The sequence below is a fragment of the Primulina eburnea genome, chromosome 1, assembly GCF_022965805.1.
Source record: "Primulina eburnea isolate SZY01 chromosome 1, ASM2296580v1, whole genome shotgun sequence".
In the NCBI taxonomy this organism is placed as follows: domain Eukaryota; kingdom Viridiplantae; phylum Streptophyta; class Magnoliopsida; order Lamiales; family Gesneriaceae; genus Primulina; species Primulina eburnea.
Window position 1 is genome coordinate 61141858 of NC_133101.1, and position 19328 is coordinate 61161185.

A 19328-nucleotide genomic window follows, 5' to 3' on the forward strand; every position below is an offset into this window, starting at 1 on the left:
TGACATGTCGATATTTTCCGACGTCACACCAGAACACTCTGGTAAAACATATGACTAGAAGCGAAAAATCGAAGTAGCCTAACCAAAGGTTCAAAATCTGCCAAATTTTGAATACTAAAAGTTTATCAAAACTCAAAATAAGACAAGTTAGTTGACAAAAAATATTATTTTCTCATAGATTATTACATGAATAGAAGGTGACCACCCTTGTCTGAATAATTTCTCCATTAATTAGAAAGTTAATTTCACGATGTTTGTCTAGGGTTCTGTAGTTAGTGCAGACGTGACCACATATGCACTCTTGCCTTTGGAAGGTTCTGTACAATGATATCATTTGGAGGGGATTTTAAAATTTATTCCATAAGAATAATCTACTAATTTCAAGAGATGAAATTTAAATTTTTAAAAAATATTTAAAATTTTTAAATTCAATGCGGTAGATGACCTTTTCTTTGGTTTTGCAATTTGGGTAACATTTTTGGCAACCAACAGTATAAATTCTTACGCGTTTGCCGTGCATGCATGCATGTAAAAAAGTTGAAGGTCCTACAAAGACACATCTTATATATACGTACTTGTCTCACAAAATTGACCTGTGAGACCGTCTTACAAGAGTTTTTATGTATATGTAAATTCCTATGTGTCCTCCAATTGAATTTTTCTGGTAACAATCTAGCGGATAATGGTGCCACGAAATGTTCAACACAATACGATTAATCACTTATTCGTTAAAATTATTTTCATAAATGGATGAAGGCTTTAATTATCTCATCATCCAGACATTGATTTGCCTTATATTTAACAATATAGAAAATAAATGTTTTGAGGCAAAACATATATGTGAATGCGGAGTAGGTCTTTTGTGACGGGTCAACTCTATTCATATTTACAATAAAATAATATTTTTCATCGATGACTCAAATAAAAGATCTACTCATAATGAATGTGACCACCTTCATGACCAACAACATTGAATTCCCAACAGCCCCGATAAGGAAAGCAGGGAGCCTGTCTAACGTCTTCTTTCATTATCCTAAACAATTCATTATTTGCAATATTATATATCCACCATAGCCAAGTAAAATTCGAGTATTCATATGAAAGTAAGAAGCTTGAATGAATTTATCAAATTACACAATAAATTTTTATGTAAAATATAATTTTTTTTCCCAAAAATTTTGTGGATATATTAATTAAGTGGAGATGACAATTCAATGATTTAAAAAAAAATGTTTTGGAGTAAGTGACAAAGTGTTGAATATGTGACAAATAGATCAAAGCAAGTTGTATCAAAGGCAATTAAAAGGTCCCCGGAATGAGAATGTTCTTGCGGGGACAACCTTCTTTAATGGTTTTGGGGTAAAATTAATCGTGTTACACTTCTTGGACCACTTTGTTTACTGACAAAATAATTTTTTTAAAAAATATATATCCTAAAATATGATATTTTAAATATATATTAAGATATTTCACATGTTATTTAATTAGTTTGTCTTATTGTCACTTCTCAAAAAATGTCCCGTCGTTGTAATGAATTTCATCCCCATTCTAGATTTTAAAATATCGTGCACAAAGTATGCGATGGTCGTAAACAAATAATGCATTTTCATATATATATATATATATATATATATATATATATATATATATATATATATATATATCATTATCTGTGAGATATGCCAACCATACCGATATTTTTTTATAGATGACCTAATTAAGATATATATATCTCACAAAATACGATCTATTAGACTATCTAATATAAGTTTTTGCCAATGAAAAATTAGGTTCAATTATTAACTTTCCTTTTGAGACTAAATTTTCTGATAGGCCCAAACAAAAAGGGAGGTATCAAAGAGGGAAAAAAATGTAGATTTTTTTTTTGTTTTTTTGAGATGCGATCGAGCTCCCTCGCTGGACCGGCTATTCGCGAGCCTAATATTTTGCTGGATTTTTGGGCTCTTTGGGCCTCGTTCAAAGTTGGGTTATGGCCTTGCTACTGAATTCTAATAGTCCGGAATTATGAAGGGCTTTTTTATATATATGAAAAAGAAGGTTATATTGCTAATAAATACGCTCATTTGAAATTCTTCTCCTAATTTTTTTTTTCTCAAATCGAAATCTTTCTATTCAAATGCAACTTTAGAGTACAGTCGAGGAGATGAATTTGAAATTTATGGATTTCAATTATTTTTATATTGTTTACAACTAAATAAAATATCATATTTTAAATTCAAACCCTACTTATTTAAATATTAATTACACAAAGTATAATGAATTTCAAATGATATCATGATGGGTGAATATGAATCTATCATATTTAACATGAAATATTATATAAACACGTAATATCTGGATTTAAAATTTATGATGTTGTTTATCTAAAACAACAAAAATAAATTTAAAATTAATGGATTTGAAATACATCAGTTGAAACGCAACTTTATATTAAATAATGTAGATGTATTTGTTAAATAAAATTCCACTTCTAGTGGCAATAATAAAATTGCTTATATTTTTCTAAAGAAACATTGCAGGATCATGGGGCGTAAAATAAAAACTTATCAATCTAGTGTGTAACTCAAACAAATTACTAACGAATAGGTATATAGTTAGAGAGTCTCAAATATTTATATAATAAGATGGGTCGATACAATCTATATTTATAGTGAAAAAAAAAATTGACATAAAAATTATTAAATTTTCATAAGTTGGGTCGGGTCAAAACCCACTTACATTCCATTTGTTGAATTAAAGTATAGTCCGTTATGATATTCATTCTTCAAGTATACCCAACTTGCTCATCAAAAAATCCATAATTGGCAATGCATATAACTTATGGAGATTAACTCGATCCTACATATATAATTGAAGCCTGATTTTCAAGATTATACGACTCGACGAACCAATGACATATTGTTTATCGTATATCGAATGCGATAAAATATATCAAAGATTTGAATGTCCTTTGGCATACTTATATGTGATTTTATTATGTGTGTGGACGATTGTACAATAACAATCTTGATGATTTAAATACATGAAAAAACATAATATAAAAAATAAAACAATGTTTGAGCTGTCATCTTCAAGAAAAGAGGGGCAAAGCTTGTGGTCTCAAAAGGAGCAGCATTGTCAACAGATCCACTAAAGCCATCACATGGGAACAGAAACTCATCTATTTTGGTTATATTTATGTCTAACTCCAATATTTTAAATTTCTTTTGTTGGTGTGTCTATATATATATATATATATATATATATATATATATATATATATATATACACCGTACGTCTCTTGTGATATGCATAAGATATGTGAGATGAGTCGATTCTATCCATATTTACAATAATAAGTAATACTTTTGACATAAAAATATTATTTTTCACAGATAACCCAATATTGCAATATTTATATATATATATATTTGTCATGTGTCTATTTTTTATATATTATATAATAAAATGTGATGCTTGAACTATGTTATTTATTTAATTTTCTAATTTTGGAATTATAAATTTGTTGAATGAGAAATCTAACTGAGTGAACAGTGCTGTATAGAGATACATTTCATTCCCTTGACACGTATATTTAATATAACATGTGCCAGTCAACATTCCCGATCAGTCTCGCTAATTAATTATTTAATTATCCAGCTTCAAGTTAGCAGTTACTGATAATAAAGTTTGTTGTTTATGATCTATAAATTCTGACCAGTTGGGTGACTAAATATTTTCATGATCTATCTACGGAGCGGTACCTGTGATTCACAGGGTTTGAGGCGGTATGTAAAAAAAAAAATCTTGTTGTGATAAATAATCGTAAAGCTCAGTTTGTAAATTAAAAATAATCAAACAAAAGATATAAGGAAAATATAATTTACGAGTTATATATTTATCTCTTTACGATTTTATCATGGTTCTAACGTAATGCAGTATCATATGAACAATTATATTGGAAAAAGATTGAAATTGGCAAAAATTGTAACATATGTTGTTAAAATTGAAATTTATTAATATAAACTATCAAAATAACAAAATCATAAATATAATGAATCAATATTGCAAAAATATATTATTTGTTTTAAATAATAAATATAATATTTTATTCAAGAAAATAGAAAGTAAAAATATGTAAAATAGGTAAGTAGCACAATTTTTTATGTTTTTTTATTTTTTGAAATAGGTTCAACTACATAAATTCAAGAAAAGAAGCCAAATAATCGACTAGTAAAGTATAAAAATTTAACACATGAATTGACACAAGATAAAATGATAAATATATTGAACAAACATTACTATTTTATGCATACGAAATTTTTAAAAAATTAATTAATGAGCCATGTAGCTTTGTTGTTTGGGCTCTACATAATTTGATTAAATCCCAATCAACACAATTTTAGTATTTTTTTTTTGAAATGACACTGTTTTGATATCTATGATAGTTTTATCCATGCGTAGATTAAGACAATCCACGGGTTGTCTAACAACGATGTAAAATAGTGAAATTTCGTGGGACCTCATTTAACTATTTCAAATTAAGGATACAGTGGTATTAACAAAGTTTTATAAGATAAAGAAAAAATAATTAATTAAACATATTCATTGAAGTCGTTCAGCGTAACATCGACCACAAGTGGATTATATGCTATTCAATTGGTATAGCTGTGACTTTTCAATTGGTATGGGCTCTCACAAACACACAAATGAACGGTAGAAACGACGACCATATGAATATCTCCTGGTATGACATCTCCTTCTTCGATGTTACATTATAATTTATACTAGTTTCCATAATTATACATGTATATTGGACCGAGTGTTTGTCATTTTACTAAAAATTACAGCTGATGGTAATAATGCAAGTCAAATATTTTAAACCGTACCACAACTTAAGCGACATGGTTTGATCGCTCTATCCAGCAGAGACGCTTATTGCATATCAACAATCTCCTTCACAATAATTGCACTCCTTGCAATTAACGAGAATCAAAATCATGACCTTGACTGTACTACCAATTGCAGGACTGAACGTTTGTCGTTTTATCAAATACTATAGATGGTGATAATGATACAACTCAAATCTTTTAAATTGTGCAATAGCTTCGATCACTTTACCCAATAATACAATTACATAAGATATATCTATGTAAGTATAATGAGCACCGACAAACATTTCTATATATATGTGTGTATGTATAATGAGCACCGACAAACATTTCTGCACCGCTTTACTTGAGATCCTTATATCTTTTTTTCGCAAATTCTTAATTATTTATGTGCTAGAACTCCTCTATATGTTACAGCAGAAAGGTTTTATTTTCTATACACAAAATTTTTGTACGGGACTCTTTTTTCAATGTCCGGTCACTATGCATGATTTTTATTTAAATGTATTGTGGCTACTATTATATATATATATATATATATATATATATATATATATATATATAATATATATTTGTGTGTGTGTGTGTGTGATAATGAATGAATAAAATATACGACATTACCTGCCATTCTAAATTCCAAGTGGTAGATGCATATATGCCAGTCTAGCAGCCATACCGTTTTTATCCTAAATCTCAACAAAAGACATGTCCGGTTAAATTAAATATGTTGGCCGATCCAACCAGATTTTTTAAAAAAATTATCAAGACTCGATTTCAATAATATTAGAACATCCATTACTCTTTAATTTTAAAATCCAAATAAATTTATTTTTTTTCAAAACCCTTGGCTTCGGCCGAAATGTAAACTTAAATCATACACGTAATTTTACGGAAGATTAGCGACGATAATCGAATTGTGTGCACCTTCAGTCCAGCTAGTTCAACCATCAAGTCCTCCATCAACTTCATGCTCATCTGTATCGATCACACCTAGTAAGTATATAGATTCAGCAAACCTTAATCATGATAGCAAGTAATACATATACATTCACTAGCAACAATGAAAATACTTTTAATAAAACAACTTTTCATGAACGTAAACTTTAAACATTTTCATTTTCTTCATATCTTCTTTTTTTTTTCATCATATATGCATACGTTTTCCTTGTCATTGAATTCAGATCCTCAATCGTGACTTTTGTATTAGTTATAGGTCGATGGATCTATTTACGTATTACCATGGTACCGGACGGCGGAGACATCAGTGAAACTCTCGCCCGTGAACTGAGCATTAACCTTACATATCATCATATCATTTCGATGGAAATACGATCGCCGGGCTCCCTCTGGAGCCTTCTCCCGTAATCAGACTCCCTCTTGACCTTTTCCTTCACGATATCCTCAATCATATCATCTTATTAATCATAGTCAATTCACCTTTTTCAACTTTTCATATTACCATCACTTATAAAAATTCATGCATATTTAACTTATTTTTCTTTTAAACAACCATGCAACATTTCTTTTAGTATTAACGTTTTATTATAAAATTTCATAAACGTTTAAAATAAATATTTTAAAATTTATTGCACCATCCAGGGCAATGCCAAGACGTCTAACATTTTTTAGGTGTAAAATGACCGTTGTGCCCCCGAAACCCTCCAAATTTATCCTTAGACTTTAAACGGCGACACAAATCCATCCAAACTTAACATAACACCTTAAAATTAACCTATAAATATTTCTTAGACTTAAACTTATGCTCCTCGACTAATTTCTTAATTCGTATTAAAGCTTAAATCTACGTCTCGATTTTAATCCGAATCGACTCGAAACTTAACCAAAATTTATCAAACTTACACAATAGCTTAACCGACCCTCATGTCCTTCGATCCTAGACCCTAACTATCATGTCCAGATCCTAACCAACCCTCTTAGGACCATAACTGACCCATAGAGACCTTGCTAGACCGAGCTTAAATGACCTAGAACCCACAACCCCTCAAACCCGATCCTAAAAGCCTTGGGCGCCCATGCTTCATGCTACAACCCCTTTCTCTTCGTATCAGCCCTCCCTCAAGTCATCTAGGACCATGACTAGACCTTATCAGGATCCCTGGACATGCCCCAACATCAGCCCACAGTCATGCCTTTCTAGAACTCCAATTCGAAAACCATTGTTCCTTAAAACCCAAATTTTCGTTCAATATTTTTGCCCTACCTGTACAACCCTTAAACATGCACATAAGGACCCTTAAACATGTTGAAAAACGTCTCTTCTCATTGCCCTACCATAGTAGCCCCTTTGTGCATTATAAGCAAGAGTTTTAAAAGGTGAAAACTCTAGTTTTGTTCATGTTATGCCATAAAAACGAAAATAAAAGAAGTGTATCATATTTTTCATGCAAATATGTATCAAAATATATAATATGGTGTGAAAGATGAATGCAAGAAGATCAAGATGTGCATTTGCGTATTTCACGCACGAAAAACAACTTGCGATGGGAGGGACGTTGACGATGGGAAGACCTTGCTGAAATTTTCAAGCTTTCATGTGATTTCTCCTTCAAAAACTTTCACGTGTGCGTGTGTCTAGGATGATGATGAGTCCTTGTGTGTTTGTGTGATGTGTGCGTGAGTTATGAGAGTTTGGTGAGGGTTCGATGGCTTTATATTTTAATTAAAAACATTTAATATGGTGTGAAAGATGAATGCAATAAGATCAAGATGTGCATTTGCGTATTTCACGTACGAAAAACAACTTGCGATGGGAGGGACGTTGACAATGGGAAGACCTTGCTGAAATTTTCAAGCTTTCATGTGATTTCTCCTTCAAAAACTTTCACGTGTGTCTAGGATGATGATGAGTCCTTGTGTGTTTGTGTGATGTATGCGTGAGTTATGAGAGTTTGGTGAGGGTTCGATGGCTTTATATTTTAATTAAAATACATGGTACAAGTTTAGGTCTGTTAATCTAGTATATTAGGTACATTAAACCCATCAGATACTATTTAAAATATTTTATTTAGGAAAATTTGTGAAAATATTAGTCGAGTTCTCAAAAAATCATTATTATTAACGGCTCTCTTGTAGATGGAATAATGGTTAATTGCTAAAAGCAATGATTAAGAACGTAAAGGCAACAAAAAGAATGTTTAGTTATTGATTATAAATGAATGATTAAGGCTAAACAAATAGCCAAAAAGCAAAGGAAATCATTACTTGAATGGAGGAGGCCACCATTTCTCAACCCCTTATCAACAAAACAACTTCTTTTTTCTATATTTCTTTTGGCAAAAAAAATTAATGTCTGAAATTTTATCTTTCACATGGATCGATTATTTGTAGTATAAGCAGTAATCATATCACGCTATGCACACTATATTTCAACTTTATATAATTATTTCTATTAATAATTACTATGATATTAAGAATTTTGTGGGTCGTACTTGTAAGTTGAAAACATAATATATAATATTTTACAGCGTAAGACTAAAAAAATTACTCGATTATATCTATCTATCATTATATATTTTACCTCGTACGACATTTTCTCACTAGGATTTCAACACGCGATCTATTTGATGGATCAAAGACAAAAAATTAATTGGTATACATGCTTCATATATATTTGTAGTAGTACTAAAGTAAATAAATTAAAAGATATATCCTTTTAAATTACAGTGGAAATAAACTTCATTGTACATAATTCCGAAAATGGATTTAAAAATTTTTGATAAAACTTTAAAATCTGATTTATTATTTTCAGACATATTACAATAACTAACAATCCAAGTCAAATCGCAACAGAAGATATTGATTAATAATATTTTTGGCAAAAACTTATGTGAGACGGTTTCACGGGTAGTATTTTGTGAGTCAGATATCTTATTTGAGTCATTCATGAAAAGTATTACTTTTTATGCTAAGATTATTACTTTTTATTGTGAATATCGGTATAGTTGATCCGTATCACAGATAAATATTCGTGAGACCGTCTCACAAGAGACCCACTCTATATTCTTTCGTCTCTTGTATTATGCATGATATAGGAGTCATACATATAAGTTGAAGAACCAAGTTGTTAGCATTAATTAATATATGGTTTAAAACATGTGTATCTTCATTAATAACAATGATCACGTCGAGAACTTATCATTTATATTTTAATGTAAATTGACATTACGTATTGATGATCCAAACGTGGAGAACAGTTGAGACGCAGAATCGAAAAATCCATGATAATGGATTGAATAAATTAACTAGTATCATGACTAAACTAATAACATTTTAATTAATTAATTAATTAATTAGTGAACATCATATGGAGTTTTAAGTATTGAGCAAGAGTGTCTATATGTATGTATATATATATAAAGATTAAATTACTAATTTGAGCTCACTCCTCCATTAATTTGACTTGAGGAAGGGTCCCACATTGGACACCATTGTCTTTATGGATTGAATGATAAAAAGAGCACCTCACGTGGAGTCTGAACCAAAGACCTCTGTCCAAACCACAATAAAAAAAGAAAGAAAACAATCATCCCACATAATTCCCTTAAATAATATATATATATTAATTTAACTAGAAGAATCATCACAAATTTTCTTTATCATCTTTTTAGTGCATTGCAACAAAGGGATTTTTGTCAAAAAGATATGAAAAAGAAAGGGGGGAAAGAGAAGTTGAGAGAATCCAATCAATGCAAAACCTATATTCTACAAGCTACAAAATTAAAATTATAATATTCATATGCAATATTTTAAAAACCATACAATTAAAATTTAAAAAAATTATTATATTTTTCCACATCTCACTGGCACATATAGAACCCAACAAAAGCATTTGTTTTTTTATTATTATTTATTCATATAAAAAAAATTAGCTTTTTAAAGCTCACCCCATATAATTCCCACTCATTATCTTTGTTTGCTTAAAGCTTCTTCTCCTTTTGCCTTATCCTCTATCTTCCTCTCTCTTTGTTGAACCAAAAACACATAGATTGTGATAGAAATTCCAAACACAGAGAAATTTTACAGAGGGAAAGTGGGAAACTACATATAATTCTCCTTCCCCATTTTATGATTTTTTGTTTCAGAAAATAATATATACTTATATTAGTTGATTTAAAGGTATTTTTCCATATATAATATAGGAGAGATCTTGCTTTTAATAAAGGATAGGGGATAAAGATTGGATTTTTGAAGCAGTGGGGTTTGATTTTCTTGGAGTTATATCTCTAATGCGATCATGGAGGGAGGCGATGATCATCTACACCACCACCACCACAGCCGCCACAACTTCCCTTTTCAGTTACTTGAGAAGAAAGAAGATGACACTGCCGCCGGCTGCTCAACCAGCTCCGCCTATCCTTCCCTTGCCATCTCCACCGATGTCATCTCAAACCCTAGCTCCACCACTCCACGATCAACAACACCATCCTCAAGCCTCCAAATCGCCGCCGCGGAACCGTCCAAGAAGCCACCCCCCAAAAGAACGTCGACCAAAGATCGCCACACCAAAGTCGACGGCCGTGGGCGGCGCATCCGGATGCCGGCTCTATGTGCTGCTAGGGTTTTCCAGCTCACTCGAGAGCTGGGCCACAAGTCCGATGGTGAAACCATTGAGTGGCTGCTACAACAGGCGGAACCGGCAGTCATCGCCGCCACGGGAACCGGAACGATTCCCGCGAACTTTACTTCGCTTAATATCTCTCTACGTAGCTCGGGTTCAAGCATGTCTGTGCCTTCTCAGTTGAGATCTGCGTATCTTAACCAGAATTACAATCTTCAGCAACGCCGTGGGGTATTTCCAGGCATTGGGTTGTCACCGGAGAGTTCTTCCACGACTCTGCTGAATTTTCAGGCGGGGAACATAAACCCTAGTTTGATGCAGACGAAGCAAGAAATGCGTGAGAGCAATTCCGTGGATTTAACAGCGGAGACAACGGAGGAAGGTCTACGGGCGCGGAAGCGAAGGGCGGAGCACGAATTATTGCAGAATCCACAGCACCACCAGATTGGAAACTATTTGTTGCAGTCAAGTACAGGGACGATACCGGCAAGCCACTCTTCAATTCCGGCGAACTTTTGGATGAGTGGAGATCCAATTTGGACGTTTCCACCGGTTAACATCAATAACAGTGCTGCCGCCGCGGCTGCTTTGTACAGAGGAAATATGTCTAGTGGGCTACATTTCATGAATTTCACAACGCCGGTGGCGCTGATGCCTAGCCAGCAGTTAGGAGGAGGTAGTGGTGGTAATGGTTTGGGTAATGGTTTGGGTGATGGTCAATTAGGTGGCCTTCTTTCTGGGCTTAATCCCTATCGAAGTGGCGGTGGATCAGGGGTGTCGGAATCTCCTTCAGCTGGATCTCACGGCGGCGGCAATGATCGGCACGACGGAACGAGCCACCATTCTTGAATGATTACAAATCTGCCGCCAACTCGGTGTTGTTCAATTTGTTGTGTAAAGCACACACGTGAGGCTTGATTATGTAGTTTCAAATTTTTTCTTGTTTTTATTATATATATTTTTTTCCTATTCTTTATGAGATCCTCATTTTTGTGTGATTAGTGTGATGAATTTAGAGTTTGGAATATTTTCTTTTGACATTGGAATTTTGGATGTTGGTTTTGTGATAGGCCACATTTGATTTTCTCTTTTTAAGTTATATTGTCACACGATATTTGATTAATGCAATTATTGTTTTCAAAGAACTATGATTCTTGGTTATATTTTACCTAGCTTATTTTTGCATAATCTTTGAGCATATTATAAAATGGTCATTTCTTCTCTTCTAATTGAATGTTCTTTTTTTCAAACTTGTTTTTCTAATCCGTGAGGCATTTCAAGCTCTTGACTATTGGATGGAATTATCACTCACACGTGAATAAAATTCCATGTAAGTTTGTGATGATATAGATTCTTATTGCATAAGAGGGATTTCGTATTTTATATGTCATTTGATTCCACCATATTCTATCTTTTTAGTACTCGTATATCTTGAAGAGTTAATTTAGTGAAACGGATATCCGATCTCGCCTCATTCATAAAAAAATATTATTTTTTATATCAAAAGTATTACATTACTACAAATATGGACTAGATCAACTAATCTCCCAGATATAGATATGCGATTGTAGGCCTAAACGAAAAAGATATTGATTCAACGGCTTTGAAGTACCAAAGATTTCAACATATAGGGTATCTTGATTTCACTTTGTGAACCATGTAACTTGTTGTTGTGTTAAAAAAATATAAGTGGCCCACCCTTATATTTTACTACTTTGGAAAATAAATAAAACCATATATATAATAACGTAAGGTAAGGGGAATTGTTAAATATATATATGATACTCTCTCTACCCAATGAAAATATGGGCAAGTGTCCTTGGATGGGGTGGGCCGGGTAATTGGGCTTGGTGGGGGCCCATATCTGAACAGATGCAGGTGTTCTCAGGTGGTGAGGCCCACATGCTGGAGATTGGCTTAACCATTCAGTACAATTCATCAATGAGCAACAGATGGATTAATTATGTACATCAGAAGTAGGCATCGCTGGCGCCATGAGGATCGGTGGTGGGTTTAGACTGGCCCACGGATGTATCTAATCTGGGCCGTTGGAGTTATGTGGGCCCATTAATTAATGGGCTCACGGAATGATTGGTTCTTTGTTTTTTTTAAAAAAAATGTGTAGAATTTGCTATATATATATAAAAAAAGATGTAGAATCTTCAATAGTTTTGCCAACTTGTGAGGTTACCTTGATCCCACTTCACAATCAACTGCTAACTTCTTAGGGTTATAAAATTCAGATACGTATTAATGATAGTGATCATTAGCAAAGAATCCATCGGATTTTCGTTAATATAATCGTATTCATTTTTTTTATAATAAGCTAAGATTGTGTTAATCTCACTTTAGCTTGAAAGTTTGGGGCTCGACATCCACGTTTCGGGACGCTTCACGCTTCTTAGAACCTTGCTTTTATACTAAAACCGTGAAGAGCTAATGTGTGAGATACTACTACATTTGAGTTTGAAATCTTGAAAGACTTTGATCTAAGATGTCGAATAGAGGTCACTTAAGATTATGAGATGTCAAGGATATATTAGATTTTGAATATTCAATTTTCCTTGTTTTTGTTTCTTCTTTACAGAATTGATTTGTATCGAACCATTCTACTATAACTTTTTTTTTCCCGAGTACTATTAACATATTTTTACACAAAAATTTCCAACTGGTGTGGGGGTGTCAAATTCAGGTTCGATAATAAATTTCGTAGAAATTGTCGCATAGCATAGTAGATGCAATTGATACCCACACGTGGCCAACAATTTCTCATTAAAAATTCCCATTTGATTTTCCAAAATTAGCAACCTATTAAAAAAACTCAAAAACTCTAGTTATTTTCCTCTCAAGTTAATAATTATACGACCAAGTATTTAATTATTTTTTGACGGTAAAACCTTCTAAAATTTATTAAGAATAAGTGAGATCGTCGATTACAAGATTAACCAACCAAAACAAAAAATTCCTAGACTTTCATATAAACGGGATAGAAAAGAAATAACAACAGATGCAAATGAGTGAGCAATAACATTTGTCGATCTACTTTAGTAGTTATGAGGTATGCCGCGGGTGTATCCAATAAGGTTTCGAACTTCAGTGACAATTGGCCCAATGTAACTAAAGTCCACTTCTGGGTTGGCGACTCCTTGCACCGCCAGAAGAGAACAGAACATGTGTTTACTGCCATTTGATATATACACACATATGTGTATATGTACGTGTGTGAGATGTATGTATACCTTTTGTGTTAGTGGAATGTCAAACATAAAAAGACACAAATGTGTACATATAACCAACCTTAGTCGTGGTTGTGCAAGATCATTGGTTTATGAGTGGACCATTGGTGTCTTGCCTCACTGAATTTGTCATTAGGTAGCAAGAAAATGCACATGGATTGAAACCAATTCACACAACAAATCGGTCCTAATGAATGAAATACTCTGAGCTTAACATAGCATGAATAAACGTATCCTTCAACAGGCTAAATAGTACCCGATCTCGAAATTTTTAATCAAAAGAAGGGTTTATCCACGAGACCATAGTGATTCCTATGTAAACTACTTCTCTATCTATATTTTACGCTAATGCGAGATTTAGTCATCGATAGCAGGTGTTTAAATGGTTATGTAGGGTATGTGATGTATCTTGTTTAACAACAAAATAAGTAAAATCATATATGATCGGCAATTTGTGTTTATCAGAATTAAATATTGTACAAAATGTTACAATATTTTCGACAACATGCAACGAAATATAAAAGTTTATGACACAAGTTGATGTTAAGTAAGTAGATGGAACATAATAAATTTTTGCACAAGTATAATACTTGTGTGGTGTCTCAGGGCAAAAATAATCACTAGAAAACGAACGAGTTTACACGAAAACCAACATTAGTGATTTTAATGAAAATCAATTTTCTTAAAACGTTGAGAAAATAAAATGCTTTTGTAGAATGTTTTTCTTTGAAATCCACGACGTACAAATCACAAACGATATACAGTCACGAAAACTTCCAAGTGAAGGGTGAAAGACAAAACAATTTTGAGATCATTAGAATTAAAGCACCTAAAGGAACGACCGCACTATTTTCTTAACTTGCTTCCTTTATAAAATCATATCCAGAAAAGCAAAATCATTAATCCAATATCTCATGAAATCTTAATTATAAAGAAGTTAAATTTAAAAATTATTTCAAAAGACGGATTATATCTTGTAATCCAAGATAAGTTTTCCTTTCAGGTTCGACGGCGAGTTAATCATGCCCATGTGACAAATTTGAGCAGTTTGCAGCATATAATGTGTGAGCAAATCTTCCCCTAAGTAGTGAACATAAACAAGATTTGCTGAATTTTGGGTTTAAAAGTGTCCACTAATATCAGTTCGATGATTTTGGTTATGATTGATGTTTCTTTCACTCAAAAGGCCCACCGCTGATATTGACGTCTCTCCAGCTACGTCCAATTATTGTACTAGAATATGAAATTTATTGGGAGAGTTGAACTTGCCTTTTATTTTGGAAATTTAAATTAAATTAATCTACTAAGCTTAATGTCCAGTGTACGACATGCATTATATTGTGTCACAGCTAGCTTTGATGGCATTTGGGCAGAAGGAGAAGAAGGAAAATGGAAATTTGGAAAACATTTTTTTATTTTTAACAAATCGAAAAAAAAAAAATTATTTGTTTGATCTTTGATTTTGAGGTGAGGTCGGTCAAGTCCAATAAATTAGGCCAGTTTTTGGTATCAAAATTGGAGAAATGTGTTCTTATAATTAGAATTTTTCTTTCGTGAAATTTTAGGAATAACCTTGTTCAAACTAAGTTCTTTAAAAATAACTCTCCCAAAGATTATTCTCGTATGCTTGCGTTACCCCGAAACTTTTTTAAGTTAGAATTTCCATTCTTGGGATTCTTGAAGTTACCCAAAAACTCACTCGCCGGTGGTACTATTGCACAAAGAACATGAAAGCATAACATAATTATGGCAACGACGAACCCAACTTTCAATTTTCGTTAGGATAGAACATGCACATACATTAGATTATCAAACACAAGGATATCAGAAAACGGATCTTCCAGTCAACCACAACATAAGAAAACTGGAGTGTCTAGAAAACACACGGTCGACATGGTCCGATGCTACCAGGCCATGTTTCACTAGGTAACCATATACAAGACAAGTAGACACTGAAACTCAACCACGATCAGTACCTGTAATCCTCGTACCTGTAGTTGTCGTCGTACAAAGTGTAATGGCTGCTCTTAGACGTAGTTTCTCTATTAGCCTGTATAAAACAAATATAGATCAAACTTAAATCAAAGAAGACTCGTGCAAAGAAAAACACAGAGCTACTCATAGATTGTGGAAATTTTCACATGTACCCGATGGATCAACTTCTCAAATGCGTTGGGACCATTTTCCTCGATATATTTCTCTGCTGTGGTGAGAATGTCGTCTGGCTTGCTAAACACGTCCTTCTTTCGAGGAACATACCATATGTTAACACTCTTTTGCCCGGTAACCAAGTAAGGCCTGACAAAATGCTCGTAGACATATGCGGCTCCACTGAAGTATGGCATAACTAACCAGCAGGTGAATATTAGCTTCGTATAATGCCACAAAGGTATCCTAGGGCACAATGAAATTCGAGAGACCAAAGTTACATACTTCACATCTGGCTACAGTAAATGAAGAATGTAAAGCTTTGTATGAAGAATAAATCTCTTAGGAAATACTTCGCAAGATACTCCATGTTAGTTGAGCCGGAACCATTCAGATCTATCACATCTTTCCTTGCAGGGAAAAAAAACACAAACATCTGATTTTTCTTATACATTCACAATTTCACATTCATGCGTCCATGTGACTCGAACCCAATACATTTGCCTTGAAAAGCAATAACTCCACCACAAAAATGGAATTCCAAATGCGCAATAAGATGGTTAATGAGCTATCAGAAATTTAAGGATGATATATGTAGCAACAAATCTCCTCCAAATTACTTGAATCCATAATAATTGAGGCTTGGTGATAATTGGTGTGATTCATCAGCCATACAGACACTGGTCAGGCAATAAAAAAAAATTAAACAAAATTCTTTCAAAATTTGACGATAAATTTTGAGTGCCAGAAATGGAATTAGTCTATTCTAAATTATTAAAGATAGCTCAAATTCCGAACTATTACAATGGCCAAACATACATGAACTTGAAAGATAAGACTTTAAATCCATGAAGCTCAAATCCACCAATCCAAACGAAACATTATTTCCTCATCCCTCATCGCTATTTGCTTCTAAACTTTACATAGATATAATCTCCCAGTTAGACTCGTACAAAACGTACTTGTTTCTAACCAAAACCCTGTAGTTGGTATTTTTGCATCACATGTACATTGCCTATAAGATGTTTAAAACAAATGAATGAAAAAACAAAATCCACCCAAAGCCTACCAAGTAGTACCTACTTAAAGATAAGAATATGGCCTTTCATCGACCTCATAACCAATCATTGTTTGACTTCAGTATCCTACGTTTACAACTAGTTCACAATTGTGATTGACATTATGTAACTTTCTTGTTTTTATCAGTGTTCTAAAAAGCGCGCTTAAGCGATGAGAATAGTGCATCAGACTTAAATTTTTCATATTTATGTATTATTTTATCTATTTATTGATTTGACTTTTGAGATAATTATAATTACACTAAAGATAAAAAAACGTTTTTTCACGCTTAAGCTTGTACTAATCTCGCTTAATCTTGAAAAGTTTGGAGCTTGACGTCCGCACTTCAGGGCGCTTCACGCTTTAAATCCAAATTGTATTAATCATGAAGATGAGATTACAAGTAAACTAGATATACCCAAGCGAACAAACAACCGAGTATCTAAGCGTTCATGCAGTGGCATAAATCACATTATATAACTTCCATCAATGGATCAATAATCTCGATAAACTAACAATTACCAGATCGACTATCCATTACTTTCCTTAGAACTGGAAAAAAATTAGAAAAATACGTCCTGCCATAATAACATGTGGTGACTATATCCAACTAGAAGTTAATTCCAACCTCGTTACTCTAAATATCCTAGTTCATTCACCAGAAACATGATTCGTATATTCAGAGAACTAGTGATAAAAATATACATGCTGGAATTTTATGCAGCCAAGGTAGTTTAGTCTATAACTCTATATCGAAGAGGACATCCCAAATTAAGAAAATGCTAATATTGAACATATACCTAAAAAGTGAATCAATAAACTTTTCCATATCAATAAAACAGGCTATGATTAATTTTTGAGTGTTGCCTAAATCTCATCTCTCATTTCCATGTGAATATTCTCATTAAGCTTACACTCAAAACACGAATTATACTCTCGTTAAGCTTAACCCAAAAAAAAAGGCAAGGATATTCAAAAAAACATAAATCCCGTCCAAACACACCTATCCTACATAGTTTCTTTTGAATGTTGGTGGGCAACTTATCCAAGAAAGTACTCCATGTAAAATGTAACCCAAAAACACAAAATTGCGACAAATTCCACTGGCTCAAAAAAAGGAACACAAACCGTACCATTCAATAAGCTTTGCGAAAGTAAGCTCAAAAAGCGTAATCATGGAGTAAAGCACCCAATAAGTAAGCCACTGCTGATCATCAACAGGCAATTTCGTCTCAATTGCCCTGATTGATGCATATCTGCACACGAACTCCAAAGTAAACATCCATTAACCCCAAACATTCACAATAGAATACACATAAACTAAAAACTTTCCAAAGACAAATCAAATATCTTTTTGATAGCAGCATATAGTTGGAACAAGAGGTCACTACCATTCAAAAAATCAAACTTACAGAGGATAAACCAGACTAACGACAGGCCTGCAACATAAACAAAAAAAAATTTAATAAGAAACCAAATCCTCGCTATAAATTTTTCAAAAGACATAAGCTTTATCATCAAATCATACACATCTCTTGTCTTAAGTCCTGTACACCACTTTTTTCTAACTTAACATTAGCAAAACCATAACATATCAGGAATCAATTAATGTAAACCCACAAACACAGCATTAATTCTAAAACAAAAGAAACACCCGCCACATCAAATCAATAGCCCATGAACAGCTCAAAACCTATATTATGATAGAGAGAAAACCAATGTGTAGTACGGAATTACCCAGCAAGAACGTCGAAATTGCTGGCCAGAACTTTCAGGAAGGTTCCGGCTCCAGATCCACCCATATGCGATTATAAAAAAGATTGATTTTTCTTTTTTGGTTTAGTTTTTCTCGATCTGGTGGTGGAGTATGCTCAGGGTGTTTCACGAAATCAAGAAATTGAAAGAGCTTTCTTTAATTTAGACGAGTCGGTCAGAAAGAGTATCATACTTCGAAGGCAAGAGAGTGAAGGACAAAGAGTGTATGAAAGGACTGGGAGTAATTTGCCTATGGTCCTACATCCTACAAATTAATTAATATTAGTACAACTACGGACGTGTTGCGTGCTTGTACGATATGTTTTTATAATTTATTTGATTTATATTTAAATGAGGATCAAAATATATTTATAAGAAATAATGAGTGGCTACATTATAATTTTGATATATGAACTAAAAAATAAAACCTCATGATTAAGAAAGATAGAATTTATCCACTAAACTACATGTGACTTGCTTTTATTTTTTAACACTTTATTAATATATATAATTAGTAATGTAGAGAGTGGGGGTGAAGGATATTTTAAGTATTTTAAAAAACAGACCAAGGAAGTTATTCTAACCTACTCAATCTTAATAAATAGTAAGAGATTAATTACTCTACACACGTTATGTATGTGTATACAATTTTTTTTATTA

At 32.9% G+C, this 19328-nt stretch overlaps 2 protein-coding genes across 3 annotated transcripts; one reads left to right on the forward strand and one right to left on the reverse strand.

Annotated features, from left to right (window-relative positions):
• Window positions 1-9807: 9807 nt before the first annotated feature.
• Window positions 9808-11617, forward strand: LOC140837281 (transcription factor TCP15-like). The gene has a single exon (XM_073203395.1). The coding sequence runs from the start codon at window positions 10147-10149 to the stop codon at window positions 11317-11319; it is 1173 nt and encodes a 390-aa protein (XP_073059496.1). The 5' UTR covers window positions 9808-10146; the 3' UTR covers window positions 11320-11617.
• Window positions 11618-15492: 3875 nt separating this feature from the next.
• On the reverse strand, window positions 15493-18902 carry LOC140837286 (HVA22-like protein a). Of its 2 annotated transcripts, XM_073203403.1 has the most exons (5): window positions 18651-18900; window positions 18326-18352; window positions 18047-18169; window positions 15854-16100; window positions 15493-15756 (listed from the first exon to the last, which is right to left on the reverse strand). In XM_073203403.1, the coding sequence occupies exons 1-5, from the start codon at window positions 18713-18715 to the stop codon at window positions 15676-15678; spliced, it is 543 nt and encodes a 180-aa protein (XP_073059504.1). In that variant the 5' UTR covers window positions 18716-18900; the 3' UTR covers window positions 15493-15675. The 2 variants fall into 2 exon arrangements, with proteins under 2 accessions (XP_073059504.1, XP_073059511.1); XM_073203410.1 differs by lacking the exon at window positions 18326-18352 and having other exon boundaries at window positions 18651-18902.
• Window positions 18903-19328: the final 426 nt, after the last annotated feature.

Excerpts from the sequence above, each read along its gene's own strand:
- LOC140837281 (XM_073203395.1), top strand. The coding sequence starts at position 10,147 with ATGGAGGGAGGCGATGATCATCTACACCACCACCACCACAGCCGCCAC.
- LOC140837286 (XM_073203403.1), bottom strand. The coding sequence starts at position 18,715 with ATGGGTGGATCTGGAGCCGGAACCTTCCTGAAAGTTCTGGCCAGCAAT. Across the intron at positions 18,353-18,650 it reads AATTTCGACGTTCTTGCTGG|GCCTGTCGTTAGTCTGGTTT; the intron begins GTAATTCCGTAC and ends TTTATGTTGCAG. Across the intron at positions 16,101-18,046 it reads TTCGCAAAGCTTATTGAATG|GATACCTTTGTGGCATTATA; the intron begins GTACGGTTTGTG and ends ATTGTGCCCTAG.